The 20,799-nt window shown below is 45.6% G+C and overlaps 1 protein-coding gene across 1 annotated transcript in view; it reads right to left on the reverse strand.

Annotated features, from left to right (window-relative positions):
• Positions 1-20,799, reverse strand: part of LOC111838742 (cadherin-18-like) — a 154,718-nt gene that overhangs the window by 48,326 nt on the left and 85,593 nt on the right. The window contains exons 2-3 of the mRNA XM_072710476.1: positions 15,708-16,168; positions 2,377-2,671 (exon numbers count right to left, since the gene is read on the reverse strand). Coding sequence (XP_072566577.1) covers positions 2,377-2,671; positions 15,708-15,938 — 526 coding nt within the window. The 5' untranslated portion in view covers positions 15,939-16,168. The remainder of the gene's footprint in view (positions 1-2,376; positions 2,672-15,707; positions 16,169-20,799) is intronic.

Consider the following 20,799-nt stretch of genomic DNA (forward strand, 5'->3'; position numbering starts at 1 on the left):
AGCACGAAAGGGCTCGGACACAGGGGCAGGCAGGGCAGCTGCAGGATCAGGGGGTACAGGCCATCCCTCCATCCATCCATCCCCATTAATCCAGCTATCATAGGAAGATAGAGCCCCACCCCAAAAGAACGGGACATCCTAGACAGGAGGCCAGCCCATCCCAGAGCACACACACGCAAACTCGTACCCCAGGGGTGAGTCAGAGACATCAGCGTGCCTAATAGCATGCCTTGGGGGGGGGAACCCCCGCAAGCACAAGGGTGGATTCACTTCTCAGGGGGGCATTTGGCTGACATGGGTAGGGGAGGGGGGCTCCGCAAAGGAAACAAGAGAGCATTATAAAGCTTGATGAACGGAGGGGGGGCTTGATTGGACATCAATGACAAGGTTGACCCTTCCGTTTATCCTGACAATGCCCCTAATGTTTGCTGGGGCCCCTGACGTTTGCCGGGGCCCTAAGAGACAGCCTGTTCACAGGGATTACATGGTAATGGCACCCACATGGAAGCGCGAGTGGGAATCAGAAACACAATACAATGGTAGCAGTACACACAGCAGACAAGTGAGATGAGACACTCAGCTGGTAGAGTGGAGGGGGGGGACTGACCACAATGTCAGAGATAATGCTCAAATGTCTATGTTAATGACGGTCAACAGGCAGTGCATTGGGAACCTCGGCCAATAGGGTCGATTCCCAGGAGAACAGCACTTCAATCTACTGGAATAAATGAATGGGGAAGTGTGCGTTTCTGAGAATATTTGTAAATTTTTATTAAGAGGTTTTACTGCCATCACTGTTTAGGTCTCTTGATTTTTTTTGTTTTTCTTTTTTGCTACAAAATATTCAGGAATGATCTCACCCTCGGCATTAATCCGCGTGGCGTGCAAAACATGATCTGTCTCATTTACGTTTTAATGCGTAATTAACAAGGAAATAAATGAATATATAATTAAGACATGTCTGCAAATAAAGATATTTTGAAATACCTTTCTGCCCGTCGACTAGATGATGTTACAAGCTTAACATAACAGGGCATTAATACCGAGGTCTTTTTCATCAAAACGTATGTAAAATGCGTCATAAATTATATTTCATGTAATGGTTTTGGAGAATTACCCCTAAGGGCAGCAGGAAACAGTTTATGTCTGTGAATGTAAGCTAAAAGACAATATAATTTCTAAAGTGATCCAGACATATTTTGGGTTGCTTCAGGTCTAACCGGTGTGTGTGTGTGTGTGTGTGTGTGTGTGGTGGGGGGGGACACAAAGTTGTCGGGACTAAATGTCTCAAAATTGTCATAAAAAAATCTGACATTTATGGAGGATCTCCATAAAGTTCTGAATACATGGACTGTGTGCGTCTGTAAGTCTCAACATCGCAGCCAATAAAAATGCTCCATCAGATCATGTGACAGGAAAGAGCAGAAATAAAGACGAGAATAAAAAGGCCGGTATGTCTGTGTCTCTCCCGCCATTGCGGAGATGCAGTTGAGCACAACGTGGACACACTGGCGGTGATGTAACACTACATCCCGTCCTTTAATGGAATACAGCTGCAATTTGTTTATGTAGCAGATCCATTTATCCAAAGTGATGGACAATTGAAAATATGGTCAGACAGTCCCTGGAGCAATTGAAGGCTTAGCCCATAAAAGCCTGCAAAAGCTTTAGAAATCATAAAAGGGGCCTTTACCAAAAATTCATGTTTCTGAGACTTGGTTATTTTTTAAAAAATGCATTTTTATTTTGTGATCCATCCATCCATCCAGCCATCCATACACCCTGCATGGGAAAGTGAAGGCCTTACATTAAAGGGAAATAAAAATAACCAAATCAATGCTAATGATAAGATCAAACAAAATCAGATAGGGGGAAATGTTTGATGCAAAAAGCAAGCAATCATTTTCTCTGAGATGGTTGATTATCAGGGCTGACAGGGAGTGAGACGCATGTGGAGGTGAGGTGCTACGCATGTCACACAGGGCACATGACGCAGGGACACTCTGTGACACGATAGGCCTGCCAGCCATGCCCACCACAGCCATCTACAAATGGTTTCTCTATCGAAAAAGTAATAAAAGTAATTAAATTAGTAAAGTGATAATTCCTGTTGAAAAGAAAAAGCATCCTGGATCCCGCTGGTCATTACTGGAGATTCAGTCTTAATTGTCTTAAAGTGAGTTAGGGGCTTGGATGGAGCAGAGGGTGGATCATTCAGGGGTATAAACCCACATCCATCCGGCACGCAGATCACGCTTCCCTGCCCAGGAAGGTAAACGCATAGGGTGCACCAGTGAGCCAATCACAGGATTTATTGATGTCCATCCTGCTGATGAAAGCAGCAAAGCATTTCCACAGCAACGCACTCATACTCACCGACTTCAGACATCTCGGGGACAGCGGCCACAAAAGGCCCGTCGGGGAATTTGGGCGCATTGTCATTGATGTCCTGCACTTTGATGATGAACTCGGACTCGGGTTCAAGCGGCTTGTCCGTGTAGCGATCAATGGCCTGCGCGTGTAGCACATAGTGCGTCTTGCGCTCGCGGTCCAGGCTCTTGGTGGCGTGGATGTCGCCTGTAATTTCATCAATGATGAAGATCGTGCCCGCCCCTTCGCCGCTAAGAATGTAGCGGACGGAGCCGTCACCCTTGTCCGAGTTGGAGTGAAGCTGTAAACAACAAAGAAACAAAAGATTTGATCATGATACTACAACACCCAAACAAGCAAGCAAACAAACAAACAAACAAACAATCAAATGATTCATTTATGGATCTGTAACACCCAAATAAACAAAGAATCAAAAGATTTATGCATCTACAATACCAAACCACTTTACCACCTTGCATCCCATTTCACAGTGTTGCAGTTGGACTGGAGAACACATTCACCTACTGATATACACAAAAGTCTCCACTGAACACCTCAGGAAATCATTCCTTTCGCTGGCCATCAAACTGTGCAACTGTTGTATCACTCAAAGCACAGTTGCCAATATTGCCTATTGTCATCAATATCTGTCTATTTAAGTACTTTCGTGCAATATTTTACCAGCTAAATTCGTATGTTTTTCACCACAGTACTGTACTTGTTTTTGTGTTCACCCACTTACTCATTACCATTTCCCATTGTCATAAAAAATTATATTTAAAAAGGAATTGCTATATGTGTTACTGTGCATTTTCTGTTTTTGTTCTTATATGTAGCTGTGTACTGTTCAACTTGCAGTTACAAAAATTTCCTACAGTATAGTAAAAGTATTATGTAATGAATCCACTTGATTGGCCAGGTACATCAACGTGTACTAGGGATTTCTGAATAACGACAACAGCAAAAAGAAAGAAAGAAAGAACTTAAGAAAAAGAAATAAAGAAAGAAAGAAAGAAAATGGATTTAAAAACATGATCAAAAGTGAAAATTTATCACCAGGCATCCTGTAATCTCTGTTTATGCAATATTTTCATGTGCTCACAATTTAATCAGTTCAGATCTCAGAAGCCAAAAATTGAAATCAGCAACTGAGGTTTTTAACACATGAATTAACTGAGATGTTATACTTGTTTAAAACATTCTATGTGTCAGGTCAATGTGATTCACTGTGATTTTAAAGGGTACCTTTGTGTGCTGCACCAAAAACGTGGCATTTTTGTTTCTTACGGGACGTTCTTGCTGCCGCCGTCGGTTATGTAAGCGAGAGCTGCGTTTATCAGGGCAAAAGCAGCACAGAGCGGGTGGCTTTGGAAAGACAGCGACGCATATTTGCGTGCTCTGGCGCGGGAATCAGACGTGACAGGCCGCCACATATGAGGCAGGGGAAGGTGGAGAAGCAGCAGTAAAACAAGTGGAAGAGGAAGAGCGGGGAGTAGATAGACAAAGGAAGAGAGAGAGCAAGCGAGAAAAAGAGAACAGCATTAAAAGACCGATGGAGGTGGGAAGTGGAGAGAGATGGAGAGAGGCAGGATTTTCTTCACGCTGCCACTTTGCCAAATACCACTTAGCCTTTTATCTTGTCTTACCTTCTTGGGAAGGGAAAACACGCACCCCCGCATTGTGGGGGGTGGGGGGGCTTCCCTTTGTCATATTTTTTGTACAAAGCGCCTACATCCCTAAGGCCACACCTGTCTCAGGCTCTGAGCTTCTCCCTGATGCCCACGCCAGTCTCACACGGATCTGATGCCCACGTCAGTCTCGCACGGATCTGATGCCCACGCCAGTCTCGCACGGATCTGATGCCCACGTCAGTCTCGCACGGATCTGATGCCCACGCCAGTCTCGCACGGATCTGATGCCCACGTCAGTCTCGCACGGATCTGATGCCCACGCCAGTCTCCCACGGATCTGATGCCCACGTCAGTCTCGCACGGATTTGATGCCCACGCCAGTCTCGCACGGATCTGATGCCCACGCCAGTCTCACACGGATCTGATGCCCACGCCAGTCTCACACGGATCTGGCCACTCCTCGCATTACAGCTTCTAAATTTCGAGAAAGTAGTATATCTCATTTAACTGCATCAGTGGGGATATCTGTATCGTCTAATATGCAGTAAGCTTCCATGCTTCAGAATCTAATTCATAAACTTTGGAATATGTCTTGCGGGACCCGACTTTGTCTCCTCTGTAGCCCTGACTTTTGACCAAAAACCTTACTTATATACCGCATAGACAGAGGCTCCCTTCGTGGGATAAAACAAGAGGCGCTTTCCTATTGAAGGCCACTTCCTGGTTCTGAGTTCCTGGCTGTCTCGACTTTCGTGTGTCACCTTCCCAACCGTGCAACAGGAACTGTGACCTTTATGCTACTTAAGCACGTAATTTCACACAAAACTACACCGCCACCCCAAAGCAATGGAGGATAAAGAACTCAATTTAAGTGTTAATTATTTGTTAGTTATTAAGGGACACAAAAGTGTTGGCAAGTTTCACTGCTGCATCAGCAATATTACAGAAAAGTATACATCGGTTATCGATTTTCTGATGCATGGAGACGCAAGCAAAAAGGTATTCATTAATGCATTTAATGAAACTGCGTACAAAAATAATTCCAACTGCTCATTTTTTGCCCCCTTTAGCTCTTTTCCTAAAATTTCCATATAACTTCTGAGTTATAACCAATCAGCTTGACCAATCAATTTATCGCTGTAAGCCTCGACTCTAAGTAGCTAGTCCAGAGTAGCGACTACAGTCAGGTTCTGTAACTACCTCAGCGGAACTACAATTGTGCCGAATTGCTGTGGTGGGAATGCGACAGAAGTTCCTGGTTCCAGAACAAAGTCTTGGCTATGGACTTGAGTTAAAGCATAAATCTTGATTGAGAGGGGGGGAGTGTTTTCCAATGAAACAATCATCTGTCATGTTAGGGGGGGTGGTCAGATTAAATTATATCAACACTGATTAAATGACAATACAGCAATGATTCTCTGGCTTTAAGAGGAAAGACACCTTACCACGCTGCTCAATCCAGGAAGGGGGGATGCAAAATTATCGGCACCCCTGGAATTTTTCCAGAAAATGCACCATTTCTCCCAAAATATTGTTGCAATTACAAATGTTTTGGTATACACATATTTGTTTCTTAGTGCACAGGATCAACACAAAAAAGTCAAATTTGACATCATATCACACAGAACTCCAAAAATGGGCAGGACAAAATGATTGAAACCTATTCAAAATTGTGGGTAAATCGGTTTATTTCAAGCATATGATGCTAGTTTGAACTCACCTGTGGCAAGAAACAGGTGCTGACAGTATAGCAATCACACCTGAAGCCAGTTAAAATGGAGAAAAGTTGTCTCAACCTTTCTGTTGTGTGTTTGTGTGTGCCACACTAAGCATGGAGAACAGAAAGAAGAGCAGAGAATTGTCTGAGGACTTGAGAACAAAAATTGTGGAAAAATATCAACAATCTCAAGGCTACAAGTCCATTTCCAGAGATCTTCATGTTGTTTTGTCCACTGTGCGCAACATAATCAAGAAGTTTACAACACATGGCACTATAGCTAATGTCCCTGGATGTGGATGGAAGAGAAAAACGACTGTAATGAAGGATAGTCCGAATGGTGGATAAACAGCCCCAATCAACTTCTAAACAAATTCAAGCTGTTCGGCAGACTCAGGGTGCAAGTGTCAGCTCTATCTATTCGTCAACATCTGAACGAAATGAAACGCTATGGCAGGAGACCCAGGAAGACCCCACTGCTGACACAGAAACATAAAAAAGCTAAACTGGAGTTTGCCAAAAGGTACTTGAGGAAGCCAAAATCCTTCTGAGAGAACATCTTGTGGACAGATGAGACCAAGGTAGAGCTTTTTGGTAAAGCTCATCATTCTACTGTTTACAGAACATGGAATGAGGCCTACGAAGAATGGAACACGGTACCTACAGTCAAACATGGTGAAGGTTCAAAGATGTTTTGGGGATGTTTTGCTGCCTCTGGCACTGGGTGCCTTGACTGTGTGCAAGGTATCATGAAATCTGAAGACTACCAAAAGATTTTGGGGCACAATGTAGGGCCCAGTGTCAGTAAGCTGGGTCTGTGTCAGAGGTCATGGGTGTTCCAGCAGGACAATGACCCCAAAACATGCCTCTAAAAGCACCCAGAAATGGTTTAAGACAAAGCGCTGGAGAGTTCTGAAGTGGCCGGCAATGAGTCCGGATCTAAATCCGATTGAACTCTTGTGGAGAGATCTCAAAATTGCTGTTGGGAGAAGGTACCCTTCAAATCTGAGAGACCTTTTTGCAGTTTGACCAGTTTGCAAAAGAAGAGTGGTAAAAAATTCCACTTGAGAGGTGTAACAAGTTCGGTGATGGTTATAGGAAGTGATTGATTTCAGTAATTTTTTTAAAAGGGCGTGCAAATAAATATTAAGTTGAGCGTGCCAATAATTTTGTCCGGCCCAGTTTTTGAGTTTTGTCTGAAATTTAGTAAAATTTGGCTTTTTTTGTCAGTTTTTTTGTGTTGTTCCAATGCACATAAAGGAAATAAACATGTGTATACCAAAAAACTTGCAATTGTAACAATTTTCTGGGAGAAATGGTGCATTTTCTGGAAAAATTCCAGGGGTGCCAATAATTTCCGCCATAACTGCAACAAATTGGAATACAGCCATCCATGGTGAGCACAGTCAGTCTGCTTACTGGACAGAGGAAGACTTTCTCCTTAACCATTCATGCTTGGCAAGCCTGGATTTGGCTGGAATGAGCCAGCTCCCCCCCCCCCTGTCAGCTGCTCACCAGAGCCTGCAGCCATTGTCTACTTCAGACAAGGGCTTAACCACGGCAATTAAAAGGCGCTAGAATGGATACAGTATCCGTGAAACACCGGCTTTAGATGGAAAGGCAAATAAGAGCAGGCCTTCACGCCCAATCAAGCATCCATCACTGGACTGGGCTCCCTGATGACTCTGTCGACTTCACCCAAGCGACGTCCTCAGCTCCACAGCGCCTCCTCTGGTCACACCTGGAACCGCCTTGCTCTGCTATGCTGCCTCTTGTGATTCTTTTCACCATTTCATCCTACTTGGCATCCAGTTTGCCGCAGAATTTTGTTTGCAAGTATGAGGTGTAACGGAGTATACCTTACTCTAATTTCTTTTTTTTTTTTGCGGAAACACAGTTCTTGTCTCGTCGCTCTCCTGTCGCTGTGACACGCCGACATCCTCCAGCCTCCGGAACATGTCCACAGAAAGAGCAGCTCCTCAGATGTGGAGCTACAGGAGAGCATGAAGCACCTCTGATTTTATTTTAGGGGCTTTTTCAGATGTAGCTGCCGCAGGATGTGGAGGGCGGGTGTTTGCGGGGGGCCCCCGCTTGGCGTTCGTGAGCATTAGCGGGGCGCTGACTCCACAGGAGGTGAGACAGCTCAATGTATTTCACCCACCGAAGTGCTTGTGGGTGGCGTCGGGTTCCTCGTTTGTTATGGAGAACTCATCCAGGCTGAGACAATCGGGAGGTTTGGCTGGGAGGGAGAGCATGAGCCCAGAGTTCAAACAAACTGGAGGAGTGCAAAGGATGTTCCACCAAGGAAGTTGATGTGACGTAAGCACTCGGATTCCCAGCGCCTAGGCCTCTGATTCCGTCGCTCATGAATATGGAGCGTGTTCATGCTACATCTATCTATCTATCTATCTATCTATCTATCTATCTATCTATCTGTGGGTCCTTCCATTATCTTTCAATATATCTGTCATAGGCAAGATCATGGATGGATGGATGATAAATAGATGATGGATGGATAGATGATGGATGGATGGATGGATGGATGGATGATGGATTGATGGACTGATCTTTGTCACTGTCCACATCTGCACAAATCACAATTACTTATCTTTGTCTATTCATTAATGTCTTCAAGCTATGGATTAACTCCACCCTGAACAATAATGCCAAAAGCGAGCAGATACGGCGATGCAAAGAAGCGGAGAGGCACTCCAGCCTCCTTCCCTCAGCAGATGGTGCCAGGAGAAGCGGCTGGAGCCGGGCATCGGTGCCCGTTTTCCGGAAGCTCGCCGACTCGCCATCTCGTCTCGTTATCACTCCATTAGCTCAGTCATTGTTTCTGTTAAGTGACGGAGTCTGTCGCGTCGCTGCCGCGCCGAGGGAACCGCCGCTGCTTTCTGCGGGGATTCCATCAGCAGAAAAAGGAAAGACAATTAGCCACTAATTGGGCAAATTACGCTCGAGAATGGGGCTGGATTAGAAGCTGGAGAGACACAGACTACCTCAAATTGAACATGACGCCCCCCCCAGACCAGAAAAGTGGCAGGGAGGGGGTTACTTCCTGCTACACACTCCGATTTATTAAACGTGTACCACTATGGGGCGTCTGCGAGATTTAATCTGACCGATCTGTTGGCCTGTCAGGGCAAGAAATTCTAAAGGTCTATGTCTAGACACATCACTTTTTTGCATAAGTAACTGGCCTCATGCTTGTTTGGGGGGGGCAGCATCCTTATCCTTTCCACAACAGTGTCAGGTCATGCCAGCCTACAGAGGAACTGTAATCTGCACCTACACTCAGGACAACTGAGACCTACGACCAGGGTGTGCTGATTTCACATGGATAACCTGACATAACACATGTAGCGACATATTTAATGAGTGACACCCAAATTGCAGCAGATTAGTAGATTAGATGCTTGTTACCCAGGTAGGCGCGGCCATACTACAGGAACACAACATGTTTTTTTCATGAATGTAAGTTGAGTCGCAATCTGCCTCTTTGTCTAGCGATATGTAAACTGTTTATACACACACATACATACAGTGTACTGGCGTGTGACCAGTGCTCAGTTTAATAAACGTTTGCTTCCTTTCAATATCAGAGGTCCAGTGATGTCAGAAATGAAAAAAGCTAGTACTTATAACGTTTGGCTTGTCAGGAAACAGGCCGCTTGTCTCTCTCATCGGCCATTTGTCTGGTTAAGGGTTCGGAATGTGAACAGAGACCGACTCTCCAGCACCAAACGAACACCTTTCAGATGTCATTATTCCACTTTACCGCCGGATATGGCATTAGCTGTTTAGCCAGCAAGACGCAGGAGGTTATATCACGGCCCTTCTAGAAGTCGCTAACTAATAGGGCTGTGCTGACAGGGGTTTCCGTTGACTGTCTGGATGCTGGGACCAGCGCTTGAGGGAGGGAGGTATTTTTCTAGAACAGGGTAAGAACACATCAGCAATTCCAGACGGTCACCGAGCACTCATCAGCTCCAATACGGAGGTAAAAACAATGTAATCGCCCCTAAATCCACTTCAGGGGGCTTCCTGCCTGAGCTCATCTTCCCAGCATGCACCACTACAACTCGCTGCCTCCTCTACCCCACACATAGCAAAAAGATACTATGCTAAAGCAAAACCAAGCTCTGGCAGAGCCTTGATTCTTTGTTAAGGTACGTACAGAATTCTTTTCCCGACAATGCACGTTACTGCGGGATATCCCAGCATCCCGTGGGTCTGGCACGCGGTAAATCACAATGCTGCTGGAAGAGTGTGAATAAAACATGAGGACTGTGCGGAAGGCAGAGTGGGTGGGCTGATGCCAAGGACCGCCCACCATCATGTTTCCTATTAGCTTCTGCTGGCTTATAGCGGGTGAAGAATCGTGGGTAGAAGCTGTATTTTTCCCCACCATGGAGCAAGAAATTCTTCTGCTGAGTGTAATTCTTGAGAAGACGGCACTGGAACTAAAAAGGTTTGGACACAAGTTCATATGAGACTGATTTAACACAAGCCATCACAGCCCTTCTGAAAACTCATAGATGATGACATTGGAATGATGATGTTCTTCTGGGATTCTTGTGAAGCAGCAAAGTGTGACTGGCCATTAAGTCAGAAGCTTTTCGCTGTACATACGCCATATCCCCATGCCCATAAACACAACCACACTGCAGTGATACCCTTTCACGGATGCTCCCTGTGTGTGTATGAGACCTGATTAAGCTTCTTCCTCAATTTCATCAGAAAGCAGAACTAGCTATAGTCTTGGCTGTGGAATGGAGAATAGGTGGGGAGGTGGGGCAGAGCTGGACTCTTCACCAAAGTCCTTCTCAGAAGAGACTAGATATGCCTGCCCATTGCCGGCCACTTCCCTGAGGGCACCGTACTAAATAACGTCACCCAATTATCTTACTGCCGGGTGTCAGAATTAGTTGCCATGACGACATCACTCCTAGCTTGAGACGGTAGCCGAAGTGGCTGGCATGGCGCCTGGTGGTGCCTGGACCGGCGGACTCTATCATGACTGCCAGCAAAGACAGCTCGAACCCGCACCGCTGTCTGAGCTGCAGAGATCAACCAGTCCCCTCTGCAGCTAACCAAACCATTTCCTGCTTAAGAACTTACTAGAAGGAAAAACAAAAAACCCCACTCTCTCCTGTAGCTCAGCCGAAATCTCCACACACAAAGATTATCCAGGCTGATAAAAGCACATTAAAGCTCATACTTCTCCTGTGGAGGTTTTCTGTTTTCCTCTTATTATCCCTTTTTCTTTTTTTTCCACAGAGAAAAGCTTTTACGTCTCAACAAACAAGGAGCTCGTGCAAAATCTCGCCTCAAACCGCTAAATTAACTCTCGGGGGCGAAATAGGCACGCAGCATTCATACAGGGAGAGACCAAAAGGCCTTTTGTGATAACTTTTTTCTCCCCGTGATGTTGCACTGCTGGATGTAATGCGAGTGCCTTATTCTGTCAGGGCCAAATCCATTTTTAGCATTATGAATAAAACATTTTAGCACCTTTTTAAAAAGGCAGACATTTTCTGCCGCAAATGAAGCCAGTGCCTGAAAGATTACGAAAAAAAGAGCACGCTGTCAGGATATTTTAAACCTTGATCTGTCAAGAGTTATTCAGTAGGTTCCTGGTTGGCCGCTTTTTCTGTTAATCCATCAAACATAAGCGGCCGACTTGAAATATGATCGAACTTGCTGATCTTAAACAAAAAGTAAACCCCAAGCGGCGTGTCGCTAATGAATACAGAGGCTACAACAAGCACACAAGTCAGCATGAAGGCAGACGAGCTGCATCAGACGTCAGTGTTAGTCATCGTGAAGAACTAGCATTCTGGAAAGCTTGACAGATCGACTGTTGAACGTCATCTTCTTGCCTCAGTGGCTGAAAGTTTTGGCTAATGACAGGGAATGGGGGTGATTCTGAGATTTTTTGTAAGGTGGGGGGCATAAGAAGGGTCATAATATATACAGAGAGGCCAAACTTACCATTAGCAAATAATATGTTTTGAATGAGTGACTGACAGGGGAAGAGCACTGCGTGGCCAATCAGTTTTCAGCTTGGTCTGGTTCCCCTGAGGCTCCGCCCCTGTAAATGTCCCCAATGGACAAAAGCATTGAGGTAAACTGAAGGAAAACAACATGCTTTATTCACATTCCAGGCTGTTTCTCCTCCCCCTCCTGAAAAATCAAATGTCACTCTATAAATAGTCCTTGTCCATCACATAATCATCTGGACTGCTGATTGACAGGCCAGCTTTCAAGCCTCCCACCGGGACCGGAATGTTCCACACCGGCCCATGGGCTACATCTCAACGAGGTCTGCAACGATATTCAGCTTTTCGCTCTGCTCCCGGAGCCCCTGTCACTTCCCCGCATGAGCTGAGCGATGTCCGTGCCACTGCGGATTAGCCTGACTGTGGGATAAGCGATTACAGGCACCTGGAAACCCTCCCATGAAATCCTCCCTTTCCAAAGGGGGCACCTCTGGAACACACCCTCAGCAGCATCTTCAGGAGAAATGGGGGGGTTATGGAAATCAGCAAGGAAAGAGTCTTTCATGACATAGGAGCTAATTTGGCGTAAGCTTAGTCTTTTAGTATTAGTATAGCCGATTGGTGTTAGATTTGCCTTCAGCTGTTAGCTTAGCCTTGTTCCAAATGCATTACCAAATCTCACACATTCAGTAAGCGCTAGCTGGACCCCACAGCTGCACATCACTGATGCAGGTCGCCTTAAAGTGCGCGGAGACCACAGCCTTACTGCTAATCACGCTACGTATCCGTCGAATGTCCCCATTAACACGGACACCACCAGAATGTGGGACAGATAAGGTCTGCACACCTGAGCATATACTCACACACAGATTTTTAAACGAGTGATAAAGAAATGTATTTGACAAGAAAAGGTAAATGTTTCCAATCTCCCAGTCCTTTGTTTTCATCAGACTTGCTGGTTGTGTGTTTCAGACCCCATAAGTGAACATCGAATACAGTTATAAACTGTAAAACTAGAAATGCAGCAGCACTATAGACGGATAAGCAGGAATATAATTACGGCTCACAGCTTTCTGTTTGCTCGACACATTCCCTCATCGAGTCTCAGCTGCCAGTTCTAGTTCATCAAACATTCTTCAACTTTCTGGTTTCACATTGCAAAATGCACCTTTAGTATCAGCAAAGATACCCGCAGGCTTCTCGACGCACTGCTGAAGTTTGCAGAGATTAAATTTACTACTCCGAGAACCAGACTTCTATATCTCAGACTTTAATTGCTATCGGCTCTTGCTTAGCCGGCGAATATTATCTCTCTTTATATATACACAAAGATATTTTCACAGTACTTCGCATATTCATAAAAGGTCGTTTAGGCAGGCCTAATTGCCTCATTGCACATTGAGCCCTTCTGTTGTTGAGGGCTTAAGGATAAGAGGATGCTACCATGATAGTATTGTTTCACGAAAAGGCAGTTAGTCAATGAGAGAGGGAGAGAGAGAGAGAGAACGAGAACTGGAACGCTGTCATAATCCCCAGCTTTTTCCAGAGGAGTTGTCACACTTGTTTCAGTTCAGACCATATGATGAAGACACAGTTCCCTAACAGCTGAACACCTTGCCAAGGAGGTGTATAGTTATATATGAACTCCTCAAAATAGCCCTGATCCCCCTCCCCAAATTTATCAAAACGTTACAGCCCGGTTAATGAAGCGACCGGCCCATACCACCGTAGTCCGGGAGAGAAAGCGGTAACACCGTTGCCATGACGACCCGCCCCATCAGCATCTTCGCGAAGCTCTTTACCAGGTGTTATCTGGTCTAATCAGCATATACACTCCCCCACCTGCTTCTGGCAATAAGTCACCGTGGTCATATTCCCAGAAGGGCATCAGGGAACGTTGCTGCATTGCCTCGGGAATGTTCTCCCGACCATTCCCTGCCTTCCCTTTACACAAATCCATATGCTTCTCATTAAGCATCAAATTATTAAGAAGACACGCTTTTCATTTTATATATGGCAAGCTTTCAGGAATGGCCTAAACCAAACGCTTAATAAGTGCTTATGACCGCATCTGTTCATGGTTATAAGAACCTCACACGAGCCCTTCTTCACACTGCCTGCCCCAGTCTCCAGGCTCTGAACAGCTCAGCACAGACTCAAACAGGAAGTTACATGTTTGCCCTGTAACAGAAATACAGGAAGTGTGGCGTATCACAGTCACAGCTGCTGGGAACATAAACCACTGACCAAAGGGCTTAAGGCTACGAGACAGAGGTCAATAATCATACATTTAAAGTAGATTCCCCCACAGTGCTCCGGTAACACACCACAGTCTGTCCAACTCTACATCGCACTAAGCCACATAAATATTTGAGGAAGGTCATTACCACTTCAGAGCGGCGAGATTCCCCCCTCCTCCCGGCTCTTAGATCGTCTGTCTCGAGACGTTAGCTGGAGTCAAGAGTCTTACAGCTCCAATCAACACCGATCAGGCCATCTGAGATCCCACTCCCCCAACTAATCCAGACCTCCAAGACGGAGGGAAGGAGTTCTAGGTCCACGTGAACCATAATGTCAAATGCCAGGGCCCCTGTGGCCCCGCCCCTGAATACACTCCATATGTCAAAGCTGTACACTTCATGCTAGCTTACTGTCCATTTTCAGGCACAAGTACAAGGTTCATGGTCTCTGCTAGTGTGTGCTCTTGGAGGTCTCCAAGCCCTGGTGTAAGTACGATGAGTCTATTTCACTCTGAAACTTCCAAAACCTTCTAGAAGGCTCCCAACAAACTGTGCCCGCTAACATCAAGTCTCTGTTGCAGTCTAATCCGCATCGCAACAGCAAAAATTAGTCCGCGCCGCCTTTTCGACGTAACCTCGGCTGCGCAATGCTGGAAACGGCATCGCCATGTCTGCCTCCCACCGTGAGGACCCGTCACTCCCCCGCTCTCCTAACTGATGTCACCGTCCTCCCACAGAGTCTCACGTGTGTCATTCTGGAAATAATTTGCTCACCACGAGCTGGACAAGGAAGCTTTCTCTTTGTGACATGAGCACACGCGTGACTGTAACGCCTCACAGCGAGAAAACAGCAAGGAATGAGCCTGAGTGACACAAATCGTCAGTTTGGGGAGAACAGAGGATCTGGGGGAGGAAAACGGAAAAACCACCATGCAAGCCACGAAGGTGGAGTCCACTGCCAATGCATCCACCAATCAGATTCCGTTTACCATAGAGTGCTTCAAGTGTCAGAATGGTACTTGAAACGCGATTTGCCAGCTTTTGGAGGGGAGAATAAAGTAACTAACAAATGAAAAGAAGCTTTGTAGGATTCTGGGATAATCTTAAGGGAATGTCAGCATAAGAAAGAAAAGTATTCATAAGAAGAGGAATAAAATCAGATAGAAGTCATACGACAGGGGATTAGGCCTGTTTGTTTGAGACTTTCTTCTGAAAAAAACATACCTTCACCACTCATTCTGCCTAAGGCGTGTTATTGGATGCACACTTCATTACCCAAGATGCCTGTGGTGTATGACTCATCCATTATTGCCATACATTGATTAATAGAACAACTTCTTTTGTGCATAGCAGTAAACATAATCTTAACTCTGGCCTTAAATATAATTATAAATGAACTGCCAGCTGTCATTAATCATAGATGGAGCGAAACTAGGATTTTTGTGCAAATTTTACGCTACTTTCACTCTGTGTGCCCCCAGGGCAAAGTTCACACTTGTTAGACCATTACGATTCCCTCATGCAGTAAATAATGAAAGGAAACTGTTTTAGGATGTGGATTTGACCCTGTTTAAGGTTCAGACCTGGTTAAGGTGGCAGTCAAATCAAATTAAATCTCTCTGCGTCTCATCACTTGACACCGGGTGAAGTACACGAGTGAAGCACTTGTGTGTGAAACCACGATGAAATAGTGCAAATAAAAAGCTTAAGAATGTCGAGCCAATGAGGTTGCGGACACACCCACCTTCCCCACGTATTGGGCGTCTGGTCCAATGTGTTCTTCTAAAACAAAGAACTGATTCCAGATCCAGCCACGCTTGGGCCGGTGGTGTACCTCGCTTTCCGCCTCAGCGTGCCTCGTCTGGTTACGGGAGGGTATCTCGGCTGTGCCGTGGTGGCCATCGCCATAGCAATGGAGGACAAAGCAGAGGCAGACCAGGAAGGGGCAGAGGCAGGAGGTGGGGCTGATCCTCATGGCGAGAATGGGGGGTTTGGGGAGGGGGCAGGTATAGCTAGATCCAAATCAGCGGCCAGCCTTTCCGGAGAGTTCCATTAAGGCCCATGGTTTTAGCCGAGTGTTCGGGGAACTGGGTGGCCTTCATTTACGCCATGGGTGGGCGGGCGTCGGCAGAATACGCCAAGCGAGCAAGATGGACGTCAACCTCAGGCCTTCAGTGCTGGGTGCAGGGTGTAACCTCTCCAGATCTACAAGGAAGAAGAAAAAAAACAGAGAGAATGAAAATGCAAATGATCTGTGCATTATATTTTAAAAACACGCCAACACAACGGCCCGAATATCCCAAGGAAAACAAGGCCGGGCAAACAGATTCCTGAATCCCATTTCTGAAGTCAAACAGCACTCCGGCAGGTGGAGGGAGCCCCCGTCAGGGCCCACCCAAACCAGGGGGGTCAGCGATGGGCTGCCAGCGAGACAGAAACATTAAGATGACAGTGCGGCTGTGCCAGGCCAAAACCAAACCACTAGAACCTGAAACACTCTACAAGGCAGGAGCAACATTCGCAAATCCCAAACCTCCTAAATCCAGAATCTTCCAAATCCCAAACCTGCCAAATCCCGAATCTCCCAAATCCCAAACCTCCCAAATCCTGAATCTCCCAAACCCAAAATCTTCAAATGCCGAATCTGTCCCGGCCCCCATCTAATTGTCTCTCCATCAGCCCGCCCTCCAGCTCACACAGGAGGTCTGTAGCCCCCCCCCCAGGAAAATCCAGCTGTGTGAACAGGATCCCAAACATCCAAGATCCGAGAGTCACCCAAGAGGGAAGACATAGCCAAGGATGCCAGCCATCAACCCTGGCCTGGATTAACAGTGTGGGTATGTGCTTGGGGGGGGGGGGGGGGGAACCAAACAGAGCAGCCCCCATAAGCCCCTCACAGTCCCATTGACAAATGACTTTTTTTGAAAATGGCCGTCAATGAAAAAGTTGTGTAAGGTCTGAATCTGAATTCCATGATCCACTAATCAACTCTGATTCTTTCTGATATGACATCATATACGCGGTTGCCCAGGGGCACTTAACACTCATACTCCAGTCCTGCATGTACCTGTGCCATGTACCTGTGCTATGTACCTGTGCTAATGGGCTGTTAACCTGATCCCTGCCGGGACATGCAGGTGGACTGTTAACATGATCCCTACCAGTGACACACTGTTAGATTGTTAACCTGATCCCTACCAGTGACACAATGTTAGATTTTTAACCTGATTCCTCCCTAGAATATGCTGTTGGACTGCTAACATGATCCCTGCTGGGAAATGCTGTTGGACCTTAGGGAATAGAGCTTGGCCTCAGTATTTCCTGGACTTTTATCCAGCTCGAATACTGGCTAAAAACCCAGTCACTTCGGGTCAGAAGTAATTTGTTTAAATCCAAGAATATATTCTTGACGTGTTAAATACATAAAATGTGTGGCGTTTCTTCAAAGATAATGAAATGTTCCTTTTATAATTAATGCTTTAAAGAGAAGTAGCAGAGAAGTCTTTTCAACGGGGCTTATCATTCCAACAGCCCTTAGACTTTATAGTCAATAAAGAACTGGCCTTTAACGCAATTAAACATTGTTGCAATTCCCAGAAAGGGAAATAAACAGTAAAATGAGAGGGAGAGAGACAATCCAGGCCACAGAAAGTGACACGCTTAAAGCCACCCCCTTTCTACTTCAGCTAACATGCAGAAACGTAAGTAGGCACATTGGGAAGCTGTACCTAAAAGAGTGCACACAGAAAACAAATGAGGTGCGTCTGGCAATTATTTCGTAAAGATTTATTTGGCCTACAGCATAAATTAGGTGTATACATCAGCGAAAAGGTTACAGACATCACATTTTCAAAATGGCGGCCTCTTACAGCGGGCAGCAGATTAATTCATTAATCACGGTCAATGTGCAGGTGACTGAATTGACAGCAGTCAGGAAAACTGGTAGTGTTTCACTAACATAGATTTATTCACACAAAATTTGCAGGAAAATGAACATTGTTAATGATTCAGATTCATTGGTTAGAATACAGAAGCACATATACTCACACACAATACTAATTTGGATGAAACTCCACAGCGCCTCCTAGGGAAAAAGTCATGAAACTGCAGTCTACACTCTCATCCAAAGTATACTTCACAGCATGCGGTCATAATACCCATAGTGTGTCAAACTACAGTTGGCTGATACTGGTTCTGTCCTGTTTTCAGCAACAAGACAATAAAACAGAGAATGAACCCTGAACATCATCTGCTTGCTGGTTTTGCCATTTCAGCTTTTCATCAAAGAGGCTCAAGAAACATAAATAAAACCAAAGCGGATTAATTACCTGATCTGACTCACTACTTACGAGCCCAGTAACACATCACCCTTCTGTTCTCCCGAGGAGGAGAGCAGATAACAGGAAAGATATGGCTCTCCGCCTGACTCGGACGCAAACTGGAATCGCTATTTCCCATATCCCAACGTATCACATATCCCAACATGTGACATATCCCAACGTATCACATATCCCAACATGTGACATATCCCAACGTATCACATATCCCAACATGTGACATATTGCAACGTATCACATATCCCAACATGTGACATATCCCAACATATCACATATCCCAACATGTGACATATCCCAACATATCACATATCCAAACATGTGACATATCCCAATGTATCACATATACAAACATGTGACATATCCCAACGTATCACATATCCCAACATGTGACATACCCCAACGCGTCACATATCCCAACATGTGACATATCCCAACGTATCACATACAGTATCCCAACATGTGACATATCCCAACGTATCACATATCCCAACATGTGACATATCAAAATGCATCACATATCCCAACATGTGACATATCGCAACGTATCACATATCCCAACATGTGACATATCCCAACGTATCACATATCCCAACATGTGAGATATCCCAACATATCACATATCCCAACATGTGACATATCCCAACGTATCACATATCCCAACATGTGACATATCCCAACGTATCACATATCCCAACATGTGACATATCCCAACGTATCACATATCCCAACATGTGACGTATCCCAACATGTGACATATCAAAATGCATCACATATCCCAACATGTGACATATCGCAACGTATCACATATCCCAACATGTGACATATCCCAACGTATCACATATCCCAACATGTGAGATATCCCAACATATCACATATCCCAACATGTGACATATCCCAACGTATCACATATCCCAACATGTGACATATGCCAACGTATCACATATCCCAACATGTGACATATCCCAACGTATCACATATCCCAACATGTGACGTATCCCAACATGTGACATATCAAAATGCATCACATATCCCAACATGTGACATATCGCAACGTATCACATATCCCAACATGTGACATATCCCAACGTATCACATATCCCAACATTTGAGATATCCCAACATATCACATATCCCAACATGTGACATATCCCAACGTATCACATATCCCAACATGTGACATATCCCAACGTATCACATATCCCAACATGCGACATATCCCAACGTATCACATATCCCAACGTATCACATATCCCAACATGTGACATATCCAGGTGAGAGCGGAGCTTGGGGTCCAAGTGCAGGCCCTGGATCTAGGCATAGGCAAACTAAACAGATACTGCCTAGCTGCGGCCATTCGGTATAAGAGGGCCCTATCAGAGAAGGTATCAAGGCGGCTCCCAAAATTGGCAAAATCTTCCAGCACGGAGTCCCCCCCCCACCACACCACCACCACGACCACCACCATCACCAAAATTCAGATTCGGTCCTGAGTCCAAGCACTGGGTCATCCATTTTTCATGCACCCCTGGCGCATTGCAGAGAGTTTGGGCCTTGCTCAAGAGGCTTTGAGAGTGAGGTTTCAGAGAATGACACCATCAGGCATGCATGACCTGCCCCGGAGTCTCCCGGACTGAGATGTACCGGATCATCAAATGCTCACCGCACGCTGAGCGCACCCCCACTGTCTGTGTGACCCTCTTACCCCCACAGATGGTGAGCGCCTCACCTGCCAGATCCGAGAGGCCGATAACCATCCGTGAAGACATCCCTGTATCGGAACTCCCCCTCAACAGCAAGCTTTCTGCATTGTTTATATGGATCATGAATAAACAAACAGGCAGACTGGGCTTTCCCATCCAGCTCAGCGAGTGTCACGACATCGCTTTAGCGCGACTCCGGAGCTGGCCCGCTGGACTCGTTACAGAGTAATGAGGAGCCCGTCGGCACCACTTTCCCATCCTCCGTAGAGCTCCGAAAACGGCGGAACGTCTTTATGAGATGCTGCCTATCTGAGTAGCTGCTGTCTGTGCATTCAGGCGAACATCAACAGGATCTTGCTGCATTTAGGAGGTTCTTCCTGAAGTGGCTCTGGGAAGTATACAGCCACAGCAGAGGCATTTACCACAACTCAAACAGAGCTTTCGCGCCCCTCTGTTGGCCACAAACAGTCACTACACCAAATATTAAATACACACTGTGTTCCTCATCTGGGAGATGCTGAAGCAGCATGCTCTGCTAGCCAGCTAGCTACAATCTTCTGATGCTACTCACTAGCTAACATTAATGATCATATGCCCTGTTCCTTCACAACAGGGATATGTGTATATAAAAAAAGTGATCTGTTCGTCGACCAAATTTTGTACATGAACCAATGCATTTTTTTCACAAAATTTTTGGTCGCAAACCAAATTGTTCATAGACCTCAGCATTTGTGAACCGCAGGCACCACTGTAATTTGATTTTAAAAATGTCCCCCCAAAACCTTCAAACAGAGATCAA

Source organism: Paramormyrops kingsleyae, chromosome 4, assembly GCF_048594095.1.
Source record: "Paramormyrops kingsleyae isolate MSU_618 chromosome 4, PKINGS_0.4, whole genome shotgun sequence".
Lineage (NCBI taxonomy): Eukaryota > Metazoa > Chordata > Actinopteri > Osteoglossiformes > Mormyridae > Paramormyrops > Paramormyrops kingsleyae.